The sequence below is a fragment of the Leuciscus leuciscus genome (genome assembly GCF_965113295.1).
Source record: "Leuciscus leuciscus genome assembly, chromosome: 5".
In the NCBI taxonomy this organism is placed as follows: Eukaryota; Metazoa; Chordata; class Actinopteri; order Cypriniformes; family Leuciscidae; genus Leuciscus; species Leuciscus leuciscus.
The window spans coordinates 36001956-36028760 of record NC_138729.1 but is presented as its reverse complement, the minus strand read 5'-3'; the positions used below and the strand labels follow the sequence as shown (position 1 = coordinate 36028760).

The 26805-nt window shown below is 37.3% G+C and overlaps 2 protein-coding genes and 1 long non-coding RNA gene across 4 annotated transcripts; 1 reads left to right on the top strand and 2 right to left on the bottom strand.

The window, feature by feature from the left end:
- Positions 1-2213: 2213 nt before the first annotated feature.
- On the bottom strand, positions 2214-18269 carry LOC309498159 (dual specificity testis-specific protein kinase 2). Of its 2 annotated transcripts, XM_082168700.1 has the most exons (10): positions 18016-18269; positions 17407-17506; positions 11485-11678; positions 10666-10787; positions 8577-8625; positions 7856-8005; positions 4607-4774; positions 4414-4497; positions 4201-4287; positions 2214-4067 (listed from the first exon to the last, which is right to left on the bottom strand). In XM_082168700.1, the coding sequence occupies exons 2-10, from the start codon at positions 17435-17437 to the stop codon at positions 3966-3968; spliced, it is 987 nt and encodes a 328-aa protein (XP_082024826.1). In that variant the 5' UTR covers positions 17438-17506; positions 18016-18269; the 3' UTR covers positions 2214-3965. The 2 variants fall into 2 exon arrangements, with proteins under 2 accessions (XP_082024826.1, XP_082024827.1); XM_082168701.1 differs by lacking the exon at positions 17407-17506.
- Positions 18270-19006: 737 nt separating this feature from the next.
- On the bottom strand, positions 19007-21305 carry b3galt8 (beta-1,3-galactosyltransferase 8). The gene has a single exon (XM_082169581.1). The coding sequence runs from the start codon at positions 20769-20771 to the stop codon at positions 19752-19754; it is 1020 nt and encodes a 339-aa protein (XP_082025707.1). The 5' UTR covers positions 20772-21305; the 3' UTR covers positions 19007-19751.
- A 62-nt stretch (positions 21306-21367) lies between these two features.
- LOC309498709 lies at positions 21368-25536 on the top strand. The gene is made up of 2 exons (XR_014206018.1): positions 21368-22711; positions 23783-25536. It is a non-coding gene; the product is annotated as an uncharacterized lncRNA (long non-coding RNA).
- Positions 25537-26805: the final 1269 nt, after the last annotated feature.

Sequence of the window (26805 nt, the reverse complement as noted above, 5' to 3'; positions counted from 1 at the left end):
ACTGTATAAATGATACATTGATTCTTATTAAAGCTACTATTAAAGTTCTCACAGCAGTGAGTGATTTTCTCTTTGTTTTTTGTTGTTTTAGGAAGTAATACAGGTTTGGAACAACATTAGAGTGAGTAAATATGGACATAATTTTCATTTTTGGGTGAACTATCCCTTTAAGGACAAGCAGGCAGCATGTTTACTATTGAAGGGGTCATATAATGGTACATGCACTTTTACAAGTTGATTGTACTGAAATGTGTGTTGGCAGTGCCTGTACACAACCATCATAAAATGATAAAAATCCATCCAGTGTTTTTTTTTTTTTAAATCTTCTTTTATGTTTCCCCCCAACTCAAATCAAGCTGTTCGATTTTGTGACGTCACAAAATCGACGCCCCTCCCACGACTTTTGATTGACAGCAGCGTTTCAACACAGCCCCGCCCTCGCTCGTGAGCGAGCTGTCAATCATAGCCTGCGCGGACCGGCGCGTCATTGTTGATAGCTGGAGCACTGAGCAGAATGGCGTCTAAGCGATTGTGGTGTTCTGTTCTTGGGTGTAATAAGGAACACAGCAGTCATATTGATTTTCCTAAATCCGTACAGCTGAAGACGCAGTGGCTGAGTTTGTTTTCCGAAGGGAATATTCCCCATGATCAACGTCAATGCTTTCATGTTTGCGCGAATCATTTCACCAGACTGCTTTACAAACGAGGTCAGTATAAAGCTGGTTTTGCTAAAAGCTGTTCCTGAAAAAAGGATCGGTACCAACTTCGTGTTCCTGCTGCACCTCCAGAAGAACTGAAGTGAGTGTAACGTTTTATTAAACTTTATATTAATCTTTGCAAATCGCTTGCACGCTTCACGATGAATGCGGCTATTTTTACACTCAGGGTACATTACAGCATGATTTCTATGTACGACGTTCTCAATATAATTCAAAATCCCACGTTTATAATGAACAGCGAGTTATGGTTATTGTGTTATTACAAACAGTGTACGCACAGAACAGAGGGGTGGGGTGAGCAAAGCTCATTATCATTTAAAGACACATGCACTCAAACGGCGTGCTGAAAACAGAGCTGTGTTTGACCAGGTAAAATTTGTGTTTTCTTACAATACTAATGATAATTTTTAATTAAAGTATATTACAAACTTTTAATTTAGACCCTAAAGAATCATATTAGCATGTACAAAAATGGCATTATATTACCCCTTTAAGCTACTGTCACTTTAAGACCGGCACGCATCTATACAGGCATATGACACACACCCGATTTTCTCTCAAACGTTTGCTTTCACTTTAGACATAACCAACTGTGTTTATGTAAACCTTGTGTGTAATTGACAGTATTAGCACAATAAGACTCGAAAGATAACTTAGTCCAGTAACCAAGCGCTGTTTGACAGGCTTTTTTAAGTGCATGCGCTCATGCGGGTGTATCATGCATGTTAAAACAGGTATCAGCACGCAAATGAAATGTTTAACCGGCAAGGCTTTAAAGCACATGCAAATAATGAACTTTTGTGATTTGCAGTAGGCTATCCCGTGAGTGTAACTCGACCTCTGAGTTAATATGTGATGCTTAATGTACGTCGCATTGTACAGGGACAGAGACTCCAGAACTGCAAATAGAATACACTGTAGCACGATACTACGAGATTTCTTCAAAAAGCAGATCGTGGAGACATTTTAATCGTCCACGATCAAAAAATAAATAAAAATAAATTGTGATATTGCACATGCACCCTTAGTTCTTTTTTTAGTCTATGGTTCAAACTCTCAGGTCTGTTTAATTGAATGTAATCCATGGCGGTCTTAATCCTGTCACCTGCATTATTAATTCAATAGCCCAGCATCACATAAAAGAGATTAATCCCTTAATACGCTGATTGCCATTCATTATTATTCAAATAATTTGCATCGAGTTGTTTGATAGCAGCGGCGCCACAAAGAAGCCCGATTAGCATCAAGGTATCTTAAGACCACACAGTTGACAAAGTTGCCAGGGAACCAGACACGAAAGCAAAGTGTATTTTGTCCGATAGTAATACTCACACAAATGTTTCTTATCATACGTGGACTTCAATCAGGCAGAGAGTGTCAGTCCAACTTATAAGTTACTGTCTTTTCATTAGCTCTTATGAAATTCTGATGCTAACTTGTTTTTGCATTTGCTGTGTAAAGAACTTGACTAAATTTATCATAAGACAAGGCCAGTAGATTTTCAATGGCTTTATTTGAAAAATACACACCATTCACATATGCTTCATTTCCTCTTTGTAGGCTACTTCATTACAAAAACGATACAAACTGCAGAAAGATTCAGACTATAGACACCAGAGATATGAGTTTAGCATGACATTGCACAAGATTCTCAAGTCGTCAAGTTTCCTCTATGAGGCACAGAATGTAGATCTTGTTAAAGTTCATTGAACAATGTTCAAGAAGCAAATCACAGGCATCTAAAGCATAATGAGTAAAAACTGAAACAACAGCTGAGCAGAATGTAAATATTAAGGTAACACTTTACAATAGGCTTTCATTAGTTAACTAACAATGAACAATAACTATGTTAGATTAATAAATGCTGTAAAAGTAATGCTGATTTCAAAATGTACTTCTACATTATTAAAATCAAAAGTTGTATTTATTAACATTTATTAATACACTGCGAACTAACATGAACAATGAACAGCTGGATTTTTTTAAAATAACTAACAAAAATGAATAGGCTACTGTAACAAATGCATTGCTCATTGTTAGTTCAAGTTAGTTAATAACTAATGTTAACAAATGAGACCTTATTGTAAAGCGTTACCAATATTAAAAATTCAAATACCAAAAAAAAAAAAAAAAAAAAAAAAAAATAAAAATATACGAAAACAATCCAACATTGCCAAGTTGGTAAGGTATATTGATCTCAAAATGTGAGTGTTCTTTTTTTTCTGATTTGTGCACAAATCACACATTCATTTAGTTACAGCCCGTATGACCATATTATGTCAAGACTCGTTTTAAGAGAAATGTCAAGTGTTTGATGTCACTGTCAATTGGAGTTGGCTTAGTACCATCTCACACTTCTGGTACGGGTACTTAAATTCACAACACATGGCAAACAAGAATGAACACTAAAAGCTTTGTTTGGGTGTTGCAAAGGAAAAAAAAAGATAAGGTTCCTCAAACACTCAGCCCAAATGAGAGCACTACAATAGAGAACAGCAACACTGAAGCCCTTTAAGGCAGGAAATGGGCCTCATCCTGTGGTGGCTGGTGAGTTCTGGAGATTTTCCAAAGATCAGTAGCTCAGCTCACAGTGGAGGCAAACCCACAAGTGATGAGTGCTTGATTCTGTACAAATTGCTCACAAATAAAGAAAGGTACACACTTAAATTTTCAAATATATCACTTATATAAGTCAGCAATACAAACGCACTTTTTTCCTTTTCAAGCAACTGGTACCAAAATACTTATAAAATTACTTTCTCGTGTACAAATTAATTTATACTGATCATGTATAGATTTATTAAAACCTATGAAAATATTATTTGGTTATTTAAAACTTGTGACCCTCAAATTAGGCCTTTTATTATTGATTATCATAAGCCTCGGAACCTAATTTAGGGTTGTTTTTAAATCTAACAGATATGCAAAACAGATATAGCAATTTGTTTGAAAATCTGTAGCTTTGTAAATGACACCGCAAACAGCTAAAGACTTTAGCTGGAACCTGATACAACATTTATTTTAGTATATATACACTGTGCAATATATAGTAATAGTATACCATGGACAGCTGTGCTAAAGTGTAGGCCATCTGTTACTTGCAGAACGTTCATAATAAATAGTGACCTTTTGCTCTTTCAATGCGAACAGCCCAGAGAGAAATCTGCAGTTCTGCTGCATTTGTCATTGTGCTTAAGTCTAAGTCCATTTGCAGGGCTGATGGGATACCCGAGGCTGGGCCGCAGATCAGCCTGTGGTGAGATCAGTGCCAGCAGTCTCCAAAGTCTCAGCAATTTCACCCAACTCGTCTTGAAGCTCTGTGAAAGAAGGTCTCCGGAAAGCCTCTATCTGCATGAGACAGAACAGACTTTCAGATGGTAACGCATAACATCCTTTTCCAGGGAACAGGGTTTGTTCGCTTTTAAGCATAACTGATAGAGGAAATGAGTGTCCATTTTTATATACACAAAAGGTCACTCACCAGACAGCAGCTGGCTGCCAGCTCCAAAAGATGCTGAGGACACTCACTGACCATTTTCCTGAATGCTGACACATCCAGGCCGTAATCCTGCAACACACACGCACACAAAATCATAAATGCATACAGGAACGGTAGATTTTATGAAAAAAAAAGTATGTGCTTCTGATACTGGATGTGGGATTCAATCGTGTCAATAATGCTATTTATATTCACCCGTGTTCTTGGAAGGATTTCTGGGTCTGCTGGGATCCTAGCCAGAATTTCACACAGAACAATTCCAAAAGAGAACACATCCACCTAACATTACATAAAGCAAAATCATCAAACGAGAATAACCAATGCTTTAGAACACTGTGTACACAGGTGCACAATTTCACATCTTGTTCGGGCATTTTTGAGTCATCACCTTGCGGTCGTAGGGCTCCCCACGCAGCATCTCAGGGGCCATCCAGAAGGCGGAGCCCACAAGTGAAAGCTTCCTGTCCTTTGCAGGAAGATCTACCACCTCTCGAGCCAGACCAAAATCAGTCACCAGCGCTTCTCTGCCCCTCGTGGTCACCCTTATTAGACAATTCTTTTGGGAGACACAAACATACACACTTAGTATTTTTCAGTTTTCTGTCTCTACTTAGTCTATTACTATTCATTTATTTTCACTTTTAGGATTGGAAAGTAGCATTTGTTCAGATTTAATACAGTAAAAGTATAATACAGTAAAAACAGTAATATTGTCAAATATTATTACAATTTAAAATAACTTTTCAATTAATAAAATTAAAAATAGGTTTACTATTTTAACATTTTAAAATGTAATATATTCCTCTGGTGGCAAAGCTGAATTTTCAGCATCATTACTCCAGTCTTCAGTGTCACATGATCCTTCAGAAATCATTCTAATATGTTGATTTGGTGCTCAAGAAACATTTCTTATTATTATCAATGTTGGAAATAGTTGTGCTGCTTCACATTATTTATTATTATTATTATTATATATTTTTTTACATATTTTGTTTCAGGACAAAGTTCAAAAGAACAGCATTTATTTGAAATAGAAATCTTATAACATTATAAATATACTAGTCAATTGAATGCTTCCTTGCTGAATAAAAGTATTCATTTCTTTAAAGACCTCAATCTTTAAAACAATAGAGCATATGGCATTATATTTTCTAATAAATAATTGCATGTTATGAATTAATATTAAATTTCCTTTTAAATAATGAAGTCATATGTGTCATTAAATTATTTAAAATAATATACCAGCTATAGCAAGGAAAAACAAAATGTTAACATTTTTAAACAAGCATCTTGGGTTACAGAATAATTTTAAGTGTGTGTTTTTCTTCACTGCCAAAAGGGGGCAGCAAAAACTAGCATAACGTTTCATGACTCATTCTCAATCTTCTCCAAAAACTCTTACACAGCATTTCCAAAATCTAAATGCATATAAATGTGTTATTTTAATATGGCAGACATTTAAAATACAGATTCTAAATAAACACAAACTAAAAGTTTGAACCTGTGCAGACTGACTTTTCTGTGGACTTTTAGTTTCAACGTAAACTATGTAAATACATAAGGTAAATGGCATCTAAATGCAATACAGATCAAACGCATTTACATTTATTCATTTAGCAGATGCTTTCATCCAAAGCCACTTACAAATGAGAACAATAGAAGCAGTTAAACTAACAATAGGACAACAATATGCAAGTGCTATGACCCTTCCCAGTTTAATCTAACTTGTACTTTTTTTTATTTATTTTTTTTTATAATAGATATAGAATAGAAGATAAAGTGTTAGTATTAATGGATCAAGTGTTGCCGAAAAAGATGTGTCTTCAGCCGTTTCTTGAAAATGGTCACAGACTCAGCAGGTCTGGTTGAGTTGGGCAGATCATTCCAGACCAGACCAGAAAAAGGTCTGAGAAAGAGATTTTGTGCCTATTTGAGATGGCACCACAAGACGGCGCTCACTTGCAGAGCTTTTTATATTTACAAGATAAATTATGCATAAAAACATAAATAGGATACATGACAGCCATTTTGTTCTTTAGTATCTGTAGCATGTAATGTGCCTTTGGAGACAATGTGCCTAGCGGCAGAAGCAAAACTCCCAGGCTCAAATGAAAGACGTTCCTCATCATCACCGTCTCTGTTTAATGAATTATTCAGCTGACCCTGTACCTCGCCAAAGGGCCTGGACCACCTACAACTCCTCTCCTCTATCTCTCTAACACCCCTGGGGAACCAATATGCAATGTTATACCTCGCTTTCAGTTTGAATGGTCTCTAGCGATGATGTGTCATGGCTACGAGCATACCATTTAGCCTGAATATCAGTTTAAAACTAAATTATTGTGGGTATAATAAAAATGGGCTGTTATTTTAGAGGAAAGGCAAATGAGGAGACACTGAAGCTGACCAGAGTAAGGGGACTCCAGGTACAACCGAGACGTTACATAAGACCAGTGGGAATCTTGGAGCAGAAAGTGCTGATGGATAAAACAGCAAGATCTGCATCTGGATTGAATTAGAAACCTCAGCTAAGCTTCTATCCCAAAAACTGACCTATGATTATAGGACTAAGAAAACTCCAAGCACAGCCCTGAGCCTAGAAGCCTCCAAATTTAGAACAGTAGCTAATGCATATGCCAAGTGTTGCAACACCCTTTGGTTGTGCAGCTAATGGGTGGGTTAAAAAAAAAGAAAAAAAAAAAAGTACTGAGATCGTTTGACTCAAAATGAAAAAAAAATAAAATCTAATAAAAAACAAACAGTAAAAAAGTACATATACATATACAGTATATATATACACATTTTATAATAATACATTTGTTAAGCACTGTGCACAGACATACAGTATATTAAATGTTTTAGTATCTTACATGTATTTGTTTAACTAACAAATATGCATATGAATCTCTTTGCAAATGTTTGATCTCGTATTAAAATCCTGTAGTTCTGAAACACTTTGTGCCATTCAGCTTGATGAACCCTTTCACCTCCTCTAAAGTAATGTTCCACAAGCTCTTAAAAACACCAGCTTTAGGGAAGCAGTCAACTTTAATAGGTTCTATTTTCTGACATCTTCCCACAGTCCACATCTTACCACAAATGATATGTCAAATGCCAACTACAGAGCAGTGGAAACCAATCGATGATCCCTTTAACCGACGTGCTAGATGTCACGGTTGTGTAAATCGTGTGGCTGGCATTTTTGTTTGCTCATTGTTCATATCTGAATGCCTAACAAATAGGCAGTGGAACAGAGACGAGAGTGAAAAAAAAAAGGGGGGATCTGCGGGCCTATACACTGTTTGTGCATTTTCAAATGAGATGGGAAGGGGGAGAGAGTGTGTATGTGACAGAGAAAGACTGAGTGGGAGAGTTTATTACCATCACAATGGACTGGCCTTGTTGCCTCGCCCTTCACCCCAGGTTTGGTGAGCACTTCTGTGAATCCTGGCAACCAATGACACTGACGCAAACATCTATGTCTGCTGTATTTCTCAGGGGAAAATTCCATGTAAAGACTAGACAACCATTCTCTGAGATCTGATGATTGCTGTTCGGTTATATTATCTATGCTTTCCATTCTCATGTACAGTCTGTTCGTCACTAAAGATGAGTGCGATTAAGAGTCCTGCTGTACCTTCGAGTTCAGATCTCTGTGATAGATGTTCTTGTAGTGGAGGTAAATCATCCCTCTGGTGATGTCAGAGGCCAGGTCAACTTTCTCTCTCCAGCACAGAGACACGTCTTTCCTGGCCAACAGCTCCTCTAAACATCCTCCACTGACATACTGTCAAGAGAAACACAGTCAGTGAGGGAAAGAAACAAACAAACACTCACTTTTATTCTTATAGTTATGTGCAGGTCTCAACAACAAGGAAGTCACTAGGGCCAGTGTAATGTAATGTAATGTAATACAACAATAAAATAAAACAAAATGATAAAAACAAAAGGTAAAGTTCATATATAAAAAAAATATTTTTATAATACTCTTTAGATTTGTTTCATCTGTTAAACGTAACTGTTTGATTTCACATATAATGAAAGCTGATCTAATATTTAATAATTAAATGTTGCATTATAGTAATGCATTATATTAATAATTTTTCAATATCTAACATTTAATTGTCTATCTAATATGTGATTAATTATTGGTAGTAAATAGCAAAACGTAAAAAAAAAGAAAAGAAAAAAAAGGCAGATAAAAACATATTGTTGAGCCCAGATAAACATCTGCAAATCACATGTGCAATTACGAAGCATCATATCTTTGGGACATTTCTAAGCACAATAAAATGCATAAAATAAACTCCAACTGCAAAACAAACTCTTTCATTTTGAGGCTAAGCTGGAAATCTCACCTCCAGAATTGGGTACAGCTTGTCCTCTTTGACACAAATACCTAGATACCTGAAAAAAAGAGATGAAAGAGAGGTTACGAACCATCAGCATGACATGTTCCCTAAAATTGCAATGTTGAGTAAGTTAAAAGACAGTCCAAATCATTTGTCAAATGCACAATTGTATAGAAATGGAAAGTTACTTTGAGTAAAAAAGTGATGTTCAAGCTTTCATTTGTCATCACTAATATATTAAAGAACCATGAATCAGTGAAGCAATGAACATGGGTAAATGTAATATTTCACAGTCATGGTGACCTCATTTGGTTCAGTGGTTCTGTTCATGGGTCAACATAACTATCATCTGTAATATGGTGATGACAGCTGGCAGTAACTGTGCAGTGTTAATTTATCTCAACTTTCCAGACAGTTTTGAATATGGCTCTGTCCTTCCATTACGCAATGGGGGAAAAAAGCCATTCTGAGATTTCTTAGACAAACACACGTCACAGTGCAGGATTAATAGCAGTATAACAGTGCTGTGCTGGACAGGGCTTGGTGTGACATCTAACCTTTAACAGGCTTGTCAGAATTCTTCAAAATCTTGTATAGTATCTTGCATTTTAATGACAAGGTCATATATGTATAAATACATTACCAGTTAAAGTTTTGGAAACACCTACTCAAACTTCAAGATTACAGTTTTCAACAGTTTCAGAATAATAAAAAAATATATACAGTATATAAAAAAAAAAAAACCTGAAACCACAAATGGAAGTATGGATATGGCCAAAAAAAATAAAAATCTCTGCTATTTTAGCTTCTTCAAAGTAGCCCTCATTTGTCTAGATTACAGCACACACATTAACCAGCTTCATGAGGTGCATCCGGTGATGCATTTTAAACATCAGACAATTCTTAAGTCAAATTCATTAATTAATTGCAAGCCTTAAAGCAAAATACTTTTGAATAGATTAAAAGGTTTTAAGATAACATAATACAAATAGGTCCAGTGGGTCTAAACTAAACTAAAGTGGGTTAGAACGGAAAGCAAAAATAATATGCCGGTAACCAAATATCAACAGACCTGTCAGGGGTAAAACTTAAAATTAAAATCCTTTCTGTAGACAATAGTTTTATGCTATAAATATTATTTAACCCTCTGGCCCTCTTTGTTTAGGGGTCACACTTGGCTTCTTCGCGGTCAAAAGAAGACCGAAGCTTTGAAAATGTAACTTCTTTTTGGTTTTTAGAAATAAATACTTATTTTTATTAAGTTGTGGATTCGGATTTATACTTAGACATTCTTTTTGTCAAGGTTTAGATACATTTTTATTATGTGATTTGAAGTGTAATTTTTTGCATTAATTTTACTACAGTCAAACCTGAACACAGAGGAGGACATTTTGTAACAGGTATCATAGCTTAAATCAATCTAGGTCTGATCTGATTTCAACCTCTTATTTGAGTCTTCTGGCTCAATTTTACCATATTGTTACAGCCACACCAGTTCATTTAAGTGTGTATAATAGTGTGTTGTGTCTTGTGTGTGTCTCTGTTAGTATGCAAGTTAGTTTGTGTGTGTGTGGGGGTGGGTGTGTGTGTCTTTTGTACTCTTCTGTAACTTCTTCCTTGCGGTTCTTTTTTTTTACTGCATTGTGACAACTGATTTTTTTCACACATTTGCAAAAACTTTAAAAGCTCTGTGTTATAGTCGCGCTAGTGCATAAATATGTGTGGGGTGAGGGGGGATGTGTCTATAGTGCGTCACCCCTTCATTGCTGTGCACTTTTTTTCTGCACAGTGGCTTATTTGTAGTTGTACCACCAAAGGATTATCTTCATAGAGTTTTTATTTTATTTTTGTATTTCCCATTAATTTCCTATGCCAGTCTATTTTTGACCGCGAAGGAGCCAAGTGTGACTTTTTTTTGACCCTTTAACATATCCGAATCACGTCCTTGGTTTTTTTGTGTGTTCATATAGCTAATGCGACAAAAGCCACCAACTGTCATCCCATTCTGATGAAGCAAAAAATTATAATGATATCATATCATTAATAAATCAATAAAATGAGTGCAGTATATGGCAAGTTATTAATTCAGGGATACCTCACTATGTTGGGGTGTGAGAGTTTCTGCAGAAGGCTGATTTCTCTTACAATGCTGTCCTGATCAACATCATTCTTATAGATCTTTACTACCATCACCTTCCGTGTGCTGTTGTGGATGACCTGAAAATAAAGAAAAGTGACAATAAAATGAAAAACAGAAAAGAGGGGAAGGGAATGAATCATAAAGAGGTATTAAAACATTCCGATCTCTCTCTACAGTACGATCAAAGAGAAAAGCTTCCATGTTAATATACAGGAAGGGACAGAACTGCTGAGACAGTTGAGCTGTGCAATCATCGCTTATGTAATTTACACAGCAGGGACTCATCAGGAACCCATTAATGGGTATGGTGTACTCGGCACAAGGGCCACCTCAAACTGGGCTTAGCTGACAAATATGTCCTAATTAGTAGGACTACAATACAGCACTGTATGAGTGTCATTAAAACATACACACAAATATATACCGCACACTGGGAGACCTTCTGCAGTACAATAGGATGATTACAAGTCATTTCCATTAAGATCGAATTTATCACTCTTCTTCATTCTTGTTGATGGACTTCACTATAAAACATTTATGATAGAATTCTGTAAACTATTATGTAATACAACTGAGTAACAAAATAAATCAATATGCATGAAGTCAAAATTGTACACAGCTTTTTTTTTGTTGCGAAAAATTCTCAACGGTCAATGTGTTAAAGGACTAAGCAGATAATTCATGTCTGCCAAAATTTCTTAGCACCTACCGCACATATATTATTAAATCACAGACAGATTCATGTCATCAGATTCAAGATATATTGAGCATTACCTTGTAAACCTTTGAGAAAAAGCCACTGCCAATCAGCTCATGCGTAAAGTTTTCCCAGAACTCTAGCTTGCGGACGGCTGTGCGTAGCTTCTGCCAGCGGTCCACATGGCAGTATGTATCAGAAGACTCTCTATACAGCGTCGGGCTGGTGGGCTCAGACGAAACGTCCACCTCACACATCCTGGAGATCTCCGCTGAGAACCGAACACACACACAAAGTGTTGAGAGAAACACCAAAGCTTTCCACAAGGATGGCTTAAAGGCAATTCAGTGTTAAAATACAATGTTAAAAGTCAAACATTTACTGAAAAACGTCTTTTAAATCAAAGAATTCTGAAATGCCTCTTTAAATATTTATCAAGTGCAAAGCTTAAACTGCCAAATAATTAGTAGCTGGTTTCTAAAGGAAGCAGTGTGCGTTTATGGATGAAAGTGAAGCTCTTGGTTTGGAGCTCATACGAGAGTACTGGATTAGCTCAATGAGTAGGAAGGCTCTCGTCTGCTTTGGCGGGGTATAAAAGTGACAGGAGAACGATGTCTTAAAATAGCCACGGACAGCATGCAGATAAAGATTCATGCAGGTGAAAGATGGACTGTTCTTGATCAAAACACAAATGAGACAACAACTTACAGAAATGTACTGCTGAGACTCATTGAGATACATTTAAAAGGTTAGTTCACACAAAAGTGAAAATTCTGTCATCATTTACTCATCTTCTTGTAACTCTTTTGTAAACCAAAAAAGGAGATATTTAGAAGAATGTACAGTCTGATCTTTTCATAGAGTGAAAGAATAGTGACCACAGACAACAGGGATATATTTATTTATATGGTGTTTTATGTCCTTTTTGGAGCCCATTGACACTTTGTCGAGTTTAACTGCACACAGCAAAAGCATACAAAGAAAGTCACATGGGTTTTGAACATCTTGAAAATGAATAAATGACAATTTTGATTTTCACTTTAACTGCCTATCGTAAATGGTAAGAAGGCTTTTAAACAATGTAATGTACCGCTCAAAAGTTTGAGGTCAGTGAGATTTTTCTACAAAAAATGTATACTTTTAAAAGTAGAGACAATTATAATGTTACAGATAATTGCTGTTCTTTTGAACTATTTACCAAAGAATTCTGAATTTGTTTTGCAATTCCTCCTAAACTATTAAGCTGCACAACTGCAATAATAACAAGAAAAGTTTCTTGAGCACAAAATGAGCATTTTACAATGATTTCTGAAGGATCACGCAACACTGAAGACTGGAGCAATGGCTGCCAAAAACTAAGTGGCAGAAAAAACTGAAAATAATTATTTGTAATGCCCTTTCATAATTTCACTGTTTTTATTGTATTTTTTACAAATAAATGCAGCCTTAAAGAGCATATGGTACTTATATATTGTATACTGTATAGGTTGGAAGTCTGACTCTATTTCATGTTGCAAATATCCTGTGTGGGTTTAGTGTCACACACTACTGTGGTTTTCTTGTGAGGTTGAGCAAATTCAGCAAAGATATATGACGATTAAAAAATAAATAAATAAAACATTACACAGCATAACTCTAGTAAAACAAGTATTCTCCAACTTGATACACACCGGTAATATCTTAAAACACAATCAACAGCACTAGGTTAGTGTCAGTTCACTCTTGGTTCATATAATATCTGGGGTCTAGACTTGTGCTTGCAACTTAATGCGTCAGTATTTCCATGTGGGGGAGACACTGAGAATAAAGTGGGGCGTTGAAGTCAATGGGGACTGTCATCACAGCCCAATGATGCTGCCGGGGAAAGCACGGAGTGGCACGCTTACACAACCCGCCGGGCTTTGTCACTTTAGCGGGAATCATCTAGCGGTATTCATCAAGGGTACAGCGCACACATGCAGTCTTTGTGTTTCCAGCAGCAGACGCACAATCACAGCCCTTTCAGTTTTACAACCTCACTAAAAAGCAAAATGCTTAGAGTGCAATCCTAACTCGTCTCTTCCATCCACCATTTTCTATACTTAATGCCAAAATGATAAATAAAAGACTCCAAGAGTGACTTCAGACTTTTGGAGGTTCCTCTAAAGCTTCACTATTTTTGACATCAGACCTCAATTGAAGTTTGAGTACATGGTACATTCAGAAAATAATGACAATAATCAAATAAATAAACATAACTTCCGGTGAAAAGCATGTTTTTGGTGCAAGTTGAAGCATCATCCTAGTACAGACTTATTTATAACAGCTGACATCTCCACTGGAGTTTACACATGCAAGCTGATTTAGTTTTAGACAAACCACAAGTTAACATTACAGTGATAAAGTTCACTAAAGGAAGTGGTTACAACCTCCCATTTACTCTGGGAGGAATCGGCCGCTATCTAAGTGGCAGCTAACGTCTGCCCTCGTACAAGAGACTCGGGGTTTGTGAAATATGCGGGTCAAAAGGAGACATTGACTCAAAGTTTACACAGCACGTCAGAGGATGCCATCATGAGGCCCGCAACCTGCCTTCACATGCACACGAGAGGAAATCGACCCTCAACATAGACTTTTACAGGAACACTAATGCTTCAAGCCTGCAGTAATATGCTGAAATTAGTTATGTAGAAGCTATAAAGTACTAGACATTTTTAAATAATATTAAGTACATCTAATTTAATTTTTTTTACAAAATAATATAAATCTCTTATAAAACATTAAAACAGATCTGCTCTTGGTATCAGGTGAACAGTTGTTTGTCTGATCAACCCCAGAACAGGAAGTATGCGGCAAGTTTTCAACCTTGAAAGCCTGAAAAAGCCTGAATTTAGATGTTAGTATCACTTTGCAATGCAGTTCGATTTCTTAATTGGTCAGATGTTGGATTATTAAAAAAGGGATCTTAATATCTTGTTTTTTTATCATTATTTAAATACCTTTACAGTATTTATTAATATCATTTTTTTTATAATAATACATTTATTTTAAAAAGGGGTTTCATTTTTAGTAAGTCTGTTATGTGCTTGTCATTTTTATATTAATCCTTAACTTATTTTTTATTTCAGTCTTAGTAATGTAATCAATTAGATTTCAGTTAGTTGCCAAGCCAACGTTTCTAATTTTAGGTTTTATCTGAGATTTATGCATCATTTTATTTCAGCTATATTTCAATGAAATGAAAACAATTCTTACATTTTAGTTAACAATAACAACACTGATCTGATCAATCACTGATTTTTTGAGGATAGAATATGCAGTAAGAAAAGATCAGAAGCAGCAGTAACGTGAGAAAGGGGACGATAGAAAGTCCTGAACATTCTCAGAAAAGCCTAGGCCAGAACAGAGATGAGAGACCGTGATAAGAACATGAGAGGACGTCACGTGATCAAGTCATGAAATTCACACCAAGTAAATCGCTTCATACTAGTGTCCATAATCGCACCATAATAAGCGTCTACGCACAACATGCCATGTATTTGTTTTTGTTGCATTCTTTTAATCCACATCACGACAAGTTCTCCCTCCTCTTCCTCCTTTTCTCATGCGGCTGCTGGGATTGGTGTGAACTGCAGGGGCAGAAGCTGAGGTCTGTTCCAGACTGAATCTGTTGGAGAAGAGAGAGCTTTGGCGTCGCTCCAGAGATCTCCCCCTCACATTCTCTCCCACTCTCTCTCTCTCTCTCTCTCTCTCTCTCTCTACACAAAACAACATTCAGCACAGTGGCATACCAAACATCACAAATGTCAAAAGTCTTACTGATGTTTTTCTCTTTTCCATCTCTGCCTGTCTGTTATTTTCTTGGAGTTTTGGGAGCACTGGTTTCTGCGTGTCCAAATTCAGCATGTTGAATTGATCAAACTCGCATCTGTGCAAGCACAAACTCAATTTAAGCAATTTAGGTGTGAGGACTAGTCGTAATGATTTCGTTAAGACTGGAGCCCACCTGTCTGGGAAAAAATCAATCAAAGGAACAGCAAGAGAAATCTAGTTTCCTAATAATGACTCTGAACAGAGACTGCTTTGTCACAATGATTTGCTGCCTAATAGGCTGCATTTGCAAACATTGACAAAATAACTGATCCAGTGAAGCTTACAGTATATCTGCTGAACTTATATACGATGTCAGTGATATATAGTATCTAAGCTTAAGCATGGAAAGGCTCTGCTACTATGAAAAAAAAAAGAGAGAGAATTTTTGCCCCTTTGATGAGAGAAAAATGATTTTACTCTTTTGCAATACATACACTAAAAAGTAAAAACCATTAAAAAACTAGGCCTAAATAACTAAATATTAGGTATTTTGAATTCTACTGTAATATCATACATACACTATTGTTCAAATGTTTAGGGTTGGTAAGATTTTCTTAAATGTTTTTATACTTAAGTTTATTATGCTCACAAGGGCTGCAATTATTTGATAATAAAAAATAAAAAATAAAACAAGTAATATTGTGAAATAGGCCTATTATTACCATTTATTTGTAAATATTTTTAAATTCAAATTTCTTGAGTTTTTTGAGAGCTGAGTTTTCAGCAGCCACTACTCCATCCTTAGTGTCACATGATCCTTCAGAAATCATTCTCATATTCTGATTTGGTGCTCCAGAAATATTTATTTTTTTATCATTAATGTTGCTTGTAACTGCTTAATATTTTTAAGGAAAACTTTTTAGGGAAATCTTTTTCAGGATTCTTTGATGAATAGAAAGTTCAAAAGAACACATAATATGAAATAGATTTTTTTTGTAACCGTCTTTAACTGTCAATTTTAATCAATTTAATGTCCTCTCTGACTAAAAGTATAAATTTCTTTCAAAACAATAAAAAAATATAAATAAACTTTGACTTAACACCAAACATTTGAACGATAATATATAATATGTATGTAATTGCTGTTGCTTGATACTACATATCATCCTTTGCATATCCGGTTGTATGCGAGCACCACTCTTATGTTATCAGAAGGACTCAAGACACTTCTTATGTCACGAATGCAACTTGTCGCCAAGCACATCTCAAGGTTTGATCAATATAAACATCATTCTTCCTTTAATCAAAGCATTTATCTTCTGAGGTTTGCTTATTTTTGTTAGTCTACCCTTGACTTTGACTTCTGACTCTTACAGCATCACATGTTTGTGCTTCACGATTCTGTGCTCGACAAGCATCAACAACTACATACATCTATGCTGCACTTAGTAAAGACAAATAAGACCGTATACAGTGTGGAAATAGAAGGAAGTACTTTTGAGTACTTTTTAGATCAGCCCCTTTGCTGTTTCATAGGAGAGAGATAGGACTGGGCAGTGCACTTTTGGAAGGAGATGGAGGGAGGAAACCCATGTTTTCCTCTCTCACACACCAAAGGGCAGGGAGGATATCATCTATGTCAACAGTAGGGCACAGACCGAAAGATATAAACTCAAGAATAAAAATAGTGGAGTACAACACACGAGGAGACAACACAATGCCAGAGATTATAACTATATAACCATGGTACTCTATTGCACTGTTGCCTTGTCTGAAACACTCAGTTATGAAGACATGTGTCAAAAGACTTCAACTCTGGGGTAGAGCACGTCACTAGAAGCTCTGGGAACATCTTATTCGTTACATTTATATAACGCTTTTCTAGGTAGGCCTACTCAAAGCGCTTTTACATGGAAGGGGGGAATCTCCTCAACCACCACCATCTATTCTGACAAATTCTCTTCATGACATTCTCAATGTGAATCCACTAACTTATTCCCAGCCATACTGAGATGAGAAAGGTCAAGTGAGGATTATCAAACCTCTCTATTGAGCCAGGCATCATGGAGTTGATTGAATACATTAGGCAGAGCAAAGTAGAAAACCTGTTCTTCATGACACATGGACAAGTAGCGGTTTCATGTACAGGTTTTTTTTTTTTTTTTTTTTACAAAACAATGATTAATTCCTATAGTATTGTTACTTACTGCACTGGTTTAATAAGCTATTCATGTGCATCTTGAGGTGGGTGGAGAGGTGTCCGCCGGAGCTCAAAACACAGACTGGGAAGTGCCTATTAGACAGAAGCTATAAGAAAAGGGACACATATAGAAGCAACCATGAACAGATACACACACAACATAGAAATGTAACAAAATCAGCAAGGACATAGAAACAGCACACTGAACCGACATGACATTTAAATCCAACAAACTCTGATAAAGAGTAAAATCACATCGCACAACGAGAGAGCTCTGAAATAGGCCAGTTCTTGGTGCACATAATTGTCGCATCATATTATCAGTCAACATTTAAATGAGGACATGAAAATGACAGACGGATGAGTGGGTGGATGCATGGACCAAGATGCGGTTGTTAACAAGCAGAAATGTTTTAAACGTGCACTTGTAGCCTAGTTTATTATAATTTTACTCACACTCACACTCTCTTCTCTCTCTCTCTCTCACACACACACACACACACACACACACACACACACACACACACACACACACACCAAGTAGGAAAATCATCAAGGTGCTGCTTAACATCCTATCCTAGCAGTAGCACCCGATAAAAATCAATCTCTTACTCACAGCAAAAAGCACCCCGGCGTCTTTCACCTCCGCTGCTGATTGATTGATTAATTGCTCAGCGATCAAATAAAATCGACTACAACCCCCAAACAAGTTCTAGTCGGAGACAAACGGTAGCATCACTTGCTTCTACTGCGCTTCTGTTCTTGGATGAGTCCATTTACCGTCACTCAACCCGACAATCCTCAGATACAGCGAACCAGCCCTCCTTCAGACTTACAACTGCTTAACAGGGTTTAAACTATGGGTTTAAAGCGGTCTACGTTTAATGGGCTGGGCTGAGTGGGAGCCAGTTGCCATGACGTCATATTTGTTACGATCAGCCCCACCCACCTGTGGGTCCATCCATGCTGCTTCAAAACCAGTGAGGGTGAGCTGCTGCTTACTCAGAACTAGTGGTGTGATTTTGTTCATTGACTCGAATCTTTTGAATCTCTTCACCAAACAGATTAATTTAGTGACCATTTGCGTAGGCTATACAAATCTAAGATACCGTTTTAACTTAAGCATTAAGCTTACCAACTCTTAGTTTCTTTTACAAAACTAAAGTTGTTGAAGGAGATCCAAGTCGCGTTTATACACTGATTCGTTCGAAACACATCAGTAAAGTGAACAATCGTTTATGTTTGAACAGCTTTCCAGGCACAAACTGTAGCCTACCACAGGCGGTAAATGCAAAAGAAAGTGACGACAGATTTCTGCTTCGTGATAGCCTACAAATAAACTCTAGCTCTGTGTACTGAGATGTCAATTTACTCGACATGGCCATATAGCAAATTACTATCTGGATTGTAAATATATATAAATATTAGTCATACAACCTTTCAATAAATAATGTCTTTATTTTAGCCCAAATATTCACTACAGTTCCTCCGCTCGCTATTATTAGTGAAATAGCGCCCCCGTCTGTAAATGACGCACCAGAATCTATGCGGTTTGCAAACAGTTCAAAATGTAGGCTTAGACCTTCCCTAGAGGAAACAGAGACAATAATCACACATTTGATCAAAATAATAAATATTTTTATTGTTTAAAGTGCATGGGTGGTAACTCTTTTATAATCACATTTGATGCGAATTATGTTTCATGACAGAAGCACAATATACTCAGTTTAAATAAATGCAACTGCAATCCGATTAATACAATAAATTGCTGATATATCTATAAGGGTCGCTCTGATTTTAAAATTGACAGCAATTACAAAAGGGCACATAAAACAGCCAATCAGCTGTCTTTTACATTTTGAAACCAGACCAAATATATTTTTATTGATATTACTTCACACTATGAAGAAAAATCCTGAAAATAGCACAACAGGCATCCCCACTTCTTGAGGACTCTCCCATCTTCAGGAATGACCAATTTCACACATTTCTCAAAGTGTTTTTACTCTTTTGCTTTCTGGAGGATGATGCCACAGCAAGCATTTGGATGAAGTGTTCTAAATCAAAGTGTTTCACATCACCACTTCCACATACATGTCCTATTTATTTATTAATTTATGTATTGACCTTCCCTCTAATATGTATTGATTATTTATTTATATATTAAAAATGTTTATTTATATAAAACCCCCCAAAAATTATTTTGTAAGTGTTCTTAGCCATTTGAAACTGTATTTTGTTCTCCCTTGCATAAGTGCTGAATCACTGTGATGTGTGAAGCTTGTTTAAGGAATGAAGTGTACTTCTAATACAATTTTAGGATTTCAGTTTGATGAAGGTAAATAGTCTGTATCAACATGTATATTGAGACTTCTGAAAGTCATGCCAAATGCGGAGAAGATTCTGTGGATTAAAGCCATTCACTACAATACGCTTGGAAAAAGTGCACCTGTCATAACTAAGCCTGCGCACCTCAAAAAGATTCCTAAGTCCCAGAAATCTTGTTGCGTAAACTGGTTTTACACCCAGGACGTGCAGGCACATCCCCACATAAACATCTTCGAGTGGAATTGGCAGCACAAATCTAGAGGCCCATGATATTTTTTTGGCCAGGTCAGTGGAAAAGACATATGCTGCTCCAGACACGTATGGAGGATACCAGGTCTCTGGGTAAAGATCCTCTGGGATATACCATTTGTTGTTACTGTCCCTGTGAGGAACAGCATCTGAGATGACCGATCCAGTGATGTAGTCTTTCCTTGAGGACTCGTCCCGACCATGCAGGTAGTCCACCAGGTAATGCACATTGAGAAAGATATCTGAATCAATCTTCATGGTAAACCAGGCACGCTGGCAGTAAGTGGAAATCCAGTTCATAATCATCATTGTCTTGATTGTGAGATTATGGTAGCTGTCCACAAAGTCCATTTGAATGATGTCACCATATTCCTCGCTCTCCCTCTCAAGGTGCTCCTGCAGTAGTGGGTCGGTTTGTGCGGGCTGACCAATGACAAACAAATGCAAAATATCCACACCAGGAATCAAGCCATGTTGACCCCATGTCCTTCTAATTGCAGTCCTAGCCTCTCTGCTTTTGAGAGTCACTGGGATCATAAGAACCAGGAAAGGACTATTCTTCTCACACAGTTCTGGCTGGTTCAGAATGAATCTGTACGTTGACAGTGAGATCACATCATGAAGCTTTTTAGGTGTTGGAGTCCTCTTCGGAAGAGATGGCCAAAGTAATGTGCCGTTGAAAGCGAAGATAACTAAAAGTGTTATTAATCCAGCGAAAGCAAGGTACTTAAAAAGTTTAAACCGCGATCGTTTGCGCATATTAACACACAATACAAATTTCATCGACCCACACATGTGGGACAGTTATAAAACTTGAATGTTTGACGAAAGCTAACTTTGCGTAAGGCTAAGATGCATGCGTTTGTTTGACAGAATTAAGTTACCAACCCTTCTTGACAGGCAGTTTAACTTGCTGACCCACTTTTAAAGTAAAACCATTTTAAATTTTTTATCGGTTTTAAGTGGACGTAATTCACAAGATAAACCAGCTAATCTATAAAGGTAAAAAATATATATTTATCTTGAAGCTATACTGTATCACTGGGGCGTGTTTTCTCCGGAGTTGCCAGATTACTCTAGCATAGGCTATTTTACAGAAGCGAAACAATGATTTAATGATTGAATGAACGAAGACAGACATTTGCTTGATTTTGGATTCACAATTAAGCTATTGAGTTTCTTCATTTAAAATGTTAAAGAAACCCGCACAAATAATAGCAAAACAGGCGATAAACACTACCTAATTTTCTCTAAGCCATCTAAGCGCATTTTTCTCGCACACCCTGGCAACATTATTTTACGAGAACCTCACTTGAGATGTGCCTCGCCCATCTATGCCTCGCCCTGCTAGTCAGCCGAGAGGACATCTAGTGCAGGCAAGTACAGTTCTCTTCTCGCAGTGGATTGCGTGATTTCAGATGGACAAAGTAATGATAGGCTATACCTACTGTAGGATAGTCATATTCAACGTAGGTTTTTATATACAGGAGACTGAGTGAAATATGTTGTGGTGAATTTATATTAAAGTTAACGTTACATTTAGATAGGCCGCCCTTAACCATATTTAACCCATTAGACATACCGTGTAATGATATGGATCCTCGATGAAATATCTGTAGGCTACTATTGGTCGTCATACAGCTACAGAACAGCATAACATTTTATGAAGACAGACACAATTTATCCCTTTTCTAAAATTCCAAGGGCCATTTAGAGACAATATTGTTGTTCACAAAAAGTTTATGTTTAACACTAGGATGACTCCCGTAGATGACTCTATTGCTTGCCACTCTTACTACACTTATATTTTAATGTGTTTTAAAATGTAATTTATTCCTGTGATGCAATTAAAGCTGAATTTTCAGCATCATTACTTTTGAACGGCAGTGTTGTTTTAAACCTGAATTGTTTATGAAAGTATTGTAAGAATTATACATTAAATATATAATATTTATAATACATTAAATAATTATATAACTATATATAATTGTAAGAATTGTAAACAATAAGCTTACATTTTAAATTTACTTAACATCATGTTACTGCTGCTAATAGTTCATTGACCCATAGATACAGACGGTTGGTCTGGGAACGCCCCCGGGAACGCCCCGTCACGTGATGTGAATTTAGCCCGTGGGGAAAAACATTGCCTTGGCGCTCATTGAAATACACGGGGCAATCATGCCGAAGAGTTGCTGTGTCGTTTTCTGTACCGCCAATAAACAAACAAATTATGAATTGATGTTCTACATCCTTCCTAATAAACACACAGAACCGGAAATGAGGACAATTTTTAAATATTACTGTGTGAGTAGATCCCTGTGTGATATAGTAGTGGGTGTTAAACTCGTATTAGGCAGTGGTGGGCTAGTTTTGTCTACATCCCTTACGAAAAAGAACTATAATAATCCTATAAGATTTCTAGTAGTGTATACTTATGTGATGTTCTGTAATACCTCTATAGTACTTCTATAGTATGTCCCAAAATACTATAGTATTCCTATAGGATTACTATAATATTTATTTTGTCCCAAAATACTACAAGATTCCTATAGTTGTTTTTCATAAGGGATGTCTCATTCACATTAGCGTTATCAGCTGAAGGCTCATGACGCGAGCCGTGAACCTATGGAGTAGACTGCAGTCTGTGAGTTACTAGAGGACTTTATAACTTCTTAAGTGATCAACGTTTTACAAAAGGATTAATAGTTTGGAGTGAAGCATACGTACAATTGGTAAGTGACAAGGTTTTATGGAGTTATAGTATGTTGCAACATAAGTTGATTGAGTTATAGGCTAATGTTACCGCTACAGCTGCCGCGATGTCTTGGAGATTCAACCAGATCACAAAATACGTCTGGAAACGACACCTCCGGCCATTTGGTTGGGTCATTGACCCAGTTTTTAATTAAATAAGGGCTATCATAACCTATTGCAGTTAATTTTACAATGTGCCGTTGCCGGTCGGCAGGCGTCAATGACTCGCAATATCACATTTTTGTCATTCAAATACACACGATGCTCGCAGTGTTTTCCCCATAGACTGTAAAAGGTTTTCCCCCACGCCGACTCCACCCTCGCCACGCCCCCAACTATGACTAGATGCCACCTGTACTATTTGAAAGTCACAAAGTTGACATCAGTTGAGTTACCATGAGATTAGTGAAAACACGATGAACATGAGGTAACATAAAAAGGCAACAGCAACCCGTCTTTATACAAGTTAACATTAGCCTGAAATAAATTAAGGCAAATAAAGGTAATCGAACACTAATCCTCAAGTATAGCTGATTTGATATTTTAAAAACAACATCGCTGTAACTGCATACTCATGCTATATACATATGTCGGTGTGTTATATAAATATATAAAATAAATGCATTTATTGACTACTAATTACCAGAAATCGCAGTTCTTTCACTCTACTCTAACAGTTCCCTTTCGAGAGTACTCTCGTATTGCGTAAGGCTAGCTTTGCTAGAAACCAGAGTTAAAGATTTTTATAAACTTCATCTTAACTCCTTCGTCACCATTGCGTGGCTTCATTTGTCAGGTAGTTTGAGGCAAAACTTGTGGTAATAACTTTATTAGTTTAATGACTATCTCACTTGTGTATTATAAGAAATATCACTCACCCAATAAAGCCCAAAACAATAAGAAAAGCAGTAGATATATCTAAGGCAATGGGGTTTCACTTTTATGTTTTTGTAGTGTGTATATATAAAGAAAATTAATACACACATCTTTGCTGAAATGTATTGTGCTGTTGTTGTTAACAAGCCATGGTTCATTTGCTCTGCCTTTAGGATTGCAAGTGTCCTGGGACAGTTGAGGGTGTGAGTGGGAAACCTACTGCTGAAACTTGGCCCTGGTTTGTCCTCATGGATGAGGTGTTGGGACAGAGGCATTGCACCAACCCCCCTGTCCTCATTGCCTCAATCCCTGAGGACACACCAGGGCCGAGTTCAGTAGTGGGTGCCCACGGTGAGGAGGAGCCAGGGACAGCAGCACCAGCACCCGCACCAGCAGGAGCACCACCACCAGCACCAGCAGAAGCACCAGCACCAGCACGAAGGTTGCGAGACAGAGGACGAGTTTTTGGACTTGATCAGAGAAGACATGCAACTAGAGAGGGAGGCAGAGGCGAGGAGAGCACAGGAGAGTAGGGAAAGGATGGACAGGCTGTTTTCTCTTCTTGAGAGAATGAAAGAAAAATATTTTGGCACGGACACCACAGTCTCCGGAACGGACACCAACGTCTCCGGCACAGACACCACCTACCGTCTCCGGCACGGACACCACCCACCACCAACATCTCCGGAAAGGACACCAACGACTCCGGAACAGACACCATCGTATCCAGCAAGGACACCACCGTCTCCGGCACGGACACCAAAGTCTCCGGAACGGACACCAACGTCTCTGGCACGTCTCCGGCACGGACACCATCATCTCCGGAACGGACACCAAAGTCTCCGGAACGGACACCACCGTCTCCGCCACGGACACCAAAGTCTCCGGAACGGGCACCAAAGTCGGACACGGCACGGACACCAAGCACAACAACGTTGTATACAATATACAAAATGTATTAAAGGTGAACTAAGTAACTTTTTTTACCTTAACTGAACAGCTTCGGAGTCATTGGAATGGTTATATTACTTATTTCGGGTTGAATGGTGGTCGTTTCGCACCCCTCTGGTGCCCGTGAGCGGAAAATACGCACTTGCAACTTTGAGCCGGCAGGCCGCCGGCCGCTGCGTCAGGAAGTCTCGCGTGATATCAGGTCTCGCGATGTAAACAATTGCTTTACGGCCAAAAGAAATCTGCTAAAATGCTGTCATTATTGCGCTCCCTCACGCTGTTCGAACCCGAATGAAGAAGACGTTTTAAAGAACGTCCCATCTGCTTTGATGTCGTTGATCTATAGCCTCTGGTGTCTGAGAATCACCAACGAGTTTTTACGACAGTGTTGTCAAATATCTATTCCGAAGCTGTGGGGGGAGCTCTAGAGAGAAACCTGCGAGCAAAAAGCGAGAATACAGCGAAGAAGTCCCGAAGCTACTGAGTGCTGCTTTAACAATATGTTCAATGTCATCAGAATACAAATGAGAAAAGAACAATGAGCTGAAAACTAAAATAAATAAATAAAATAGATAGAGAAAAATATATCAATCTATACATCAGTTACATTGTACAAATGTAACAAAATCAGTTACATTTTGTCATGTTATGTTCCGTCTGTGTTATTTGCAGCGCGTTTCTGTATTTGGTTGTGTTGTGAACTTTTGCAGTGTGTTTCTGTATTTGGTTGTGTTGTGAGTATTTGGAGCACACATGTGTGAAACTGATGAAGATGTTTTCTTAATTTGCGGGTGTTCTTCTGTTTGCATGTGTTTTCTTCAGTTGCAGCGCGTTGAGCTCTCCCGGCCACCGTACCTACGAGATCAAAGGCGAATATCGCGGGATTCACACATGCGCTGTGTTGCTAATAAATTGGATGCAATTTAAGTTCTGTTGCTTTTATAGCTTTAAATGAAAATAAATATGTTGAACAAGACACCCAAAGTACTTGTTATTTAATTCCATTCAAAAGACGTTTATCAATAATTGTTTACTTTAATACAGACATGTTAGCTATATATATATATACATATAGTAATTGATAATATTTCATATTACTGATTTTTTTTAAATTATTATTATTTTTAATCAAATAAATGCAGCCTTGATGAGCAGAAGAGACTTCTTTTAAAAACATAAAAAATCTTACCAATCTAAACTTTTGACTGGTAGTAGGCTCTATATATAATCCATAGAGAGATCACACTTTCAGAGAGTTTGGGAATATTTACCATATTTAACATGAAAACATGATATCACAGTTTTAAAATCAAACATTTAAAAAAAGAAAAATACAGTAGGCTACATAACGATTATTTAAACCAATAAGCATTAAAGTATGGCAAGCCAAAAGGTCAGGATTACGCTATAGCTGAATTAGGGTACGTTTACACAACAACGATGTACTAAAAATGGAAACGTTTTTTCTTTGTAAAGATGACAAATAAGGCCAGTAGTTGGCGATGTCACTTTGTAAAGAAAGACCATGTGCCTGCGCTCATATGCATTCTTTTACAGGGCACTCGCACCAAATGAGCATGCATACTTTACACGTAATAACCATGCTGTCACTGTTTTCACAGATTCAAGTTTTTGTACTTTACATGGAGACGATAACGGTATCATTTTCAAAAACTTGCACTTTGAAACCCGATTTTAAAGGTTTGCGTTTTTAGGCCTCCAAAACGCCGTTGTCGTGTAAATGAACGGCCAAAACGCATACAAAGTTTTATGGTTTTAGTGTCGTGTTTAAAAAAATCTATCATTTTGACCCATACAATGTATTGTTGGCTATTGCCACAATACCCGTGCGACTTGTGACTGGTTTTGTGATCCAGGGTCACAAATGTGTATGTCAGGCCATGAACCCCTTATAGTCCTCATGCCAACTCTTTGCCACCCTATAAATAATTTTCTCGATTTGCCCCTGCTAACCGGCATGGCATGTATTTCACGGTGATCAGCGGTGACCGGTTCTACGCAGATTTCGCTCATCTTAAACGAGCCTACTGTGATTTAGTAACAGAATTTAGACTGTCATATCCATGACATTACAGTAAAGAAACAAGGAAGAATGAGAACATGCATATTAAACATAAATACACATACTTTCAAAATATGGGTTTCATTATCTACGATCCCATTCATCAAAAAGTAGTTCCCCCATCACCCCATTACCTTCCGCCTTTACCTGTCTACCAGGTAG